Consider the following 3850-nt stretch of genomic DNA (forward strand, 5'->3'; position numbering starts at 1 on the left):
CGGGCGCGCAGCACGGCGATCGGTGATGCGGGGAGTCAGTCTGACACCCTGCATCTCCGATCTCGGTAAAGAGCCTCCGGACACGGCTGATCACGATATAAACAGGAAGAGTCCTTGATCGGCTGAACGCGGCGTATTGTGCCGCGATTTGCCGCGACAAATTGCAGCGTTTTGTCCCGCGATTTGCCGCGAAAAAACGCTGCGTTTTTTTACCGCGGTTTTCGCTGGAGGGGTGATTTACACATTGTCGGCTATGGCCGAACGCCGAAGCCGCCTGAAAAAAAGGGTCAGGGACTTGTTTTGAGCTTCAGGCGTACGGCGTTTCGGCGTTCGGCGTGGAGATGTGAACCATCTCCATAGCCGACAATGTTAAATCGCCCCTCCAGCGTATTTCAGGCTGCAATAGCGTCGGGCGTCAAAACGCCTAGGTGTGAATGGAGCCAAACAGATGGGATCCCCGCAGCACGCAGCGCTGTGATGTCACACTGGAGCAGATGTGGTGTGTGTGATTCATTCACCCTCCTTCCCTCATCCTCGCTCACTCCGCCATCCTCCCGGCAGACGATGAGCGGCGCAGGTGAGGAGGAGATCCAAGTCCTAGCGGAGCTTTCAGAGGATTTCTCGCAGGAGAACGCAGCAGCCCCCCCCCCCTCCTCCGCTCTCCCCATCCCAGCATCATGTAGTACGATCGTTTCTACTGAACGCAACAGCTGAGAGAGACCGTGATCGCTGAGCTCCTCCGTCCCCTCCGTACAAGTGAGTGACAATACTTTATTATTTCACATCATTTCATTGCTTTGTGCTGTTTTATGTCATTCCCAATACACAATGCATGTCATAGAAAACACATTACTAAGACTGGAGAGTGCGGAATGTGGCGCAGCCAATCAGCTTCCAGCTACAGATTCTTTAATTAAGCTTTGATAATAAAATCTGGAAGCTGATTGGTTACTATGCAGAGCTGTGTTAGTTATTTCGGTGTGGAGACCAAACCAATCCCAACTCCACAATCTTTTCTGTGCGGATCGAATCGTCTCACATTATTATCATACGATCGACTGAAATGGATACAGAATTACCTTCGGATCGCAGAGAGTCGCCCGACGTTTATTGTCTGCTGTGGATGGGGACAGAGCGCCGGATTGGTCGATCTTTCATGGACTGAATGGGATTTACTGCCCCGGGAAACCCCACCAGACCGAGGAGCCCCACCAGACCGAGGAGCCCCAGAGCCCCACCGGACCGAGGAACCCCACCAGACCGTGGAGCCCCAGCAGACCGAGGAGCCCCACCAGACCGAGGAGCCCCACCAGACCGAGGAGCCCCACTAGACCGAGGAGCCCCACCAGACCGAGGAGCCCCACCAGAGCGAGGAGCCCCACTAGACCGAGGAGCCCCACTAGACCGAGGAGCCCCACTAGACCGAGGAGCCCCACCAGACCGAGGAGCCCCACCAGAGCGAGGAGCCCCACCAGACCGAGGAGCCCCACCGGACCGAGGAGCCCCACCAGACCGAGGAGCCCCACCAGACCGAGGAGCCCCACTAGACCGAGGAGACATACCGGACCGAGGAGCCCCACCAGATCGAGGCGCCCCACCAGACCGAGGAGCCCCAGAGCCCCACCAGACCGAGGAGCCCCACCAGACCGAGGAGCCCCACCAGACCGGGGAGCCCCACCAGAGCGAGGAGCCCCACCAGACCGAAGGAGCCCCAGAGCCCCTCCAGACCGAGGAGCCCCACCAGACCGAGGAGCCCCACCAGACCGGGGAGCCCCACCGGACCGAGGAGCCCCACCAGACCGAGGAGCCCCACCAGACCGGGGAGCCCCACCGGACCGAGGAGCCCCACCAGACCGAGGAGCCCCACCAGACCGAGGAGCCCCACCTACCCCATATATTGCACCCCCTGCAACACTGACTACTCCATATATTGCACCCCCTGCAACACCGACTACTCCATATGTTGCACCCCCTGCAACACCGACTACCCAATATTTTGCACCCCCTGCAACACCAACTACCCCATATTTTGCACCCCCTGCAACACCGACTACCCCATATATTGCACCCCCTGCAACACCGACTACTCCATATTTTGCACCCCCTGCAACACCGACTACCCCATATTCTGCACCCCCTGCAACACCGACTACCCCATATTTTGCACCCCCTGCATCCCCTACTACCCCCTACACTGCACCCACTGCTTCTCCTACTACCCCACTTTCTGCACCTCCTGCACCCTCCCCCATTACTACAAATTCTGCACCCCCTCATCCCCCACCACTACCCCACATCACCTACACCCCCACATTTTGCATCCCTACTACCGTACATTCTACATTGTCTGCATTCCCCACTACCTCACATTGAGCATCCCCTACAACCCCACATTGAGCATCCCCTGCATCTCCTACTACCTCACATTCTGCACCTCCTGAATCTCCTACTACCTCACAGTGAGCATCCCCTACTACCCCACATTGAGCATCCCCTGCATCCCTTACTACCCCACATTGAGCATCCCCTACTACCTCACATTGAGCATCCCCTGCATCCCCTAGTACCCCACATTGAGCACCTCCTGCATCCCCTACTACCCAACATTGAGCATCCCCTGCATCCCCTACTACCTCACATTGAGCATCCCCTGCATCCCCTACTACCCAACATTGAGCATCCCCTGCATCCCCTACTACCCAACATTGAGCACCCCCTGCATCCCCTACTACCCCACATTGAGCATCCCCTGCATCCCCTACTACCCCACATTGAGCACCTCCTGCATCCCCTACTACCCAACATTGAGCATCCCCTGCATCCCTTACTACCCCACATTGAGCATCCCCTACTACCCCACATTGAGGATCCCCTGCATCCCCTACTACCCCACATTGAGCACCTCCTGCATCCCCTACTACCCAACATTGAGCATCCCCTGCATCCCCTACTACCCAACATTGAGCATCCCTGCATCCCTTACTACCCCACTTTCTGCACCTGATGCATTCTCCCCCCATTACCACCCATTCTGCACCCCCTGCATCCTCCACCACTACCCCATTAGAGACACCTCCTGTATCCTGCACTACCGTATGTTACCGGTCCCAAAATATAGATTAAGGGAACCGATGATTGTAGACGTACTGATGTGATGTGATCATCTCGGCGGGTACTACAAAAATACACGAACAAGAGAATATATGACCATGCTTCTTTATGACTAAAATGAGTTTCACTTTTACATAACAATACATACAGTTTTTTATATAGTTACATGTTTATAATTGTTAACATAACAACAGTACAGATTGGACTGAAATACCTTTAAAACATAGCTGCAACAATGAATACCATTATATTTTATTAAACATACATTTTCCTTTTATTTTGTGTTATAGACACTTATCTTTATCTCTATAGCACACTTTAGCTGTGTCATAATGAGAGTTACACTGCATTGCTTATAAATATAAATCCTGAAGCAATTCTCTCTTTTGACCACTAGATGGCGCACCTTGCATAAATGTACAAGCAGTGTATAACCTGTCCATGTGGCTATTAATCCTCTATAATTTTAACATGTGACTTCTAATATATGTAACTTTGCATAAATCAGGTTGAAATATACCCATATATAACAGTCTAGTGCTTGCAATAAACAGTTGCTCCGACCAGTACAATAGTCCTAGGGTTTTTCGCTATTTTCACTGCTCTCAACACATGCTGCTTTGAAAGTCTAATTACAGCCAAACTATTGCACAAAATCTACTAAAACTTTCTCCTGCAACTGCTCTAGATGTTTAGGAATCTTTCTAGTACAGTTTAGTAAGAATGAGAAAGGTAGTAC

The 3850-nt window shown here is 52.7% G+C and overlaps 1 protein-coding gene across 1 annotated transcript; it reads left to right on the forward strand.

Annotated features, from left to right (window-relative positions):
- Window positions 1-1165: 1165 nt before the first annotated feature.
- Window positions 1166-1918, forward strand: LOC120909835 (110 kDa antigen-like). The gene has a single exon (XM_040321563.1). The coding sequence runs from the start codon at window positions 1166-1168 to the stop codon at window positions 1916-1918; it is 753 nt and encodes a 250-aa protein (XP_040177497.1).
- Window positions 1919-3850: the final 1932 nt, after the last annotated feature.

The sequence above is a fragment of the Rana temporaria genome, chromosome 8 (genome assembly GCF_905171775.1).
Source record: "Rana temporaria chromosome 8, aRanTem1.1, whole genome shotgun sequence".
Taxonomy (NCBI): domain Eukaryota; kingdom Metazoa; phylum Chordata; class Amphibia; order Anura; family Ranidae; genus Rana; species Rana temporaria.

Bases quoted from the DNA above. Each gene is read 5' to 3' on its own strand.
- LOC120909835 (XM_040321563.1), top strand. From the start codon at position 1,166: ATGGGATTTACTGCCCCGGGAAACCCCACCAGACCGAGGAGCCCCACC.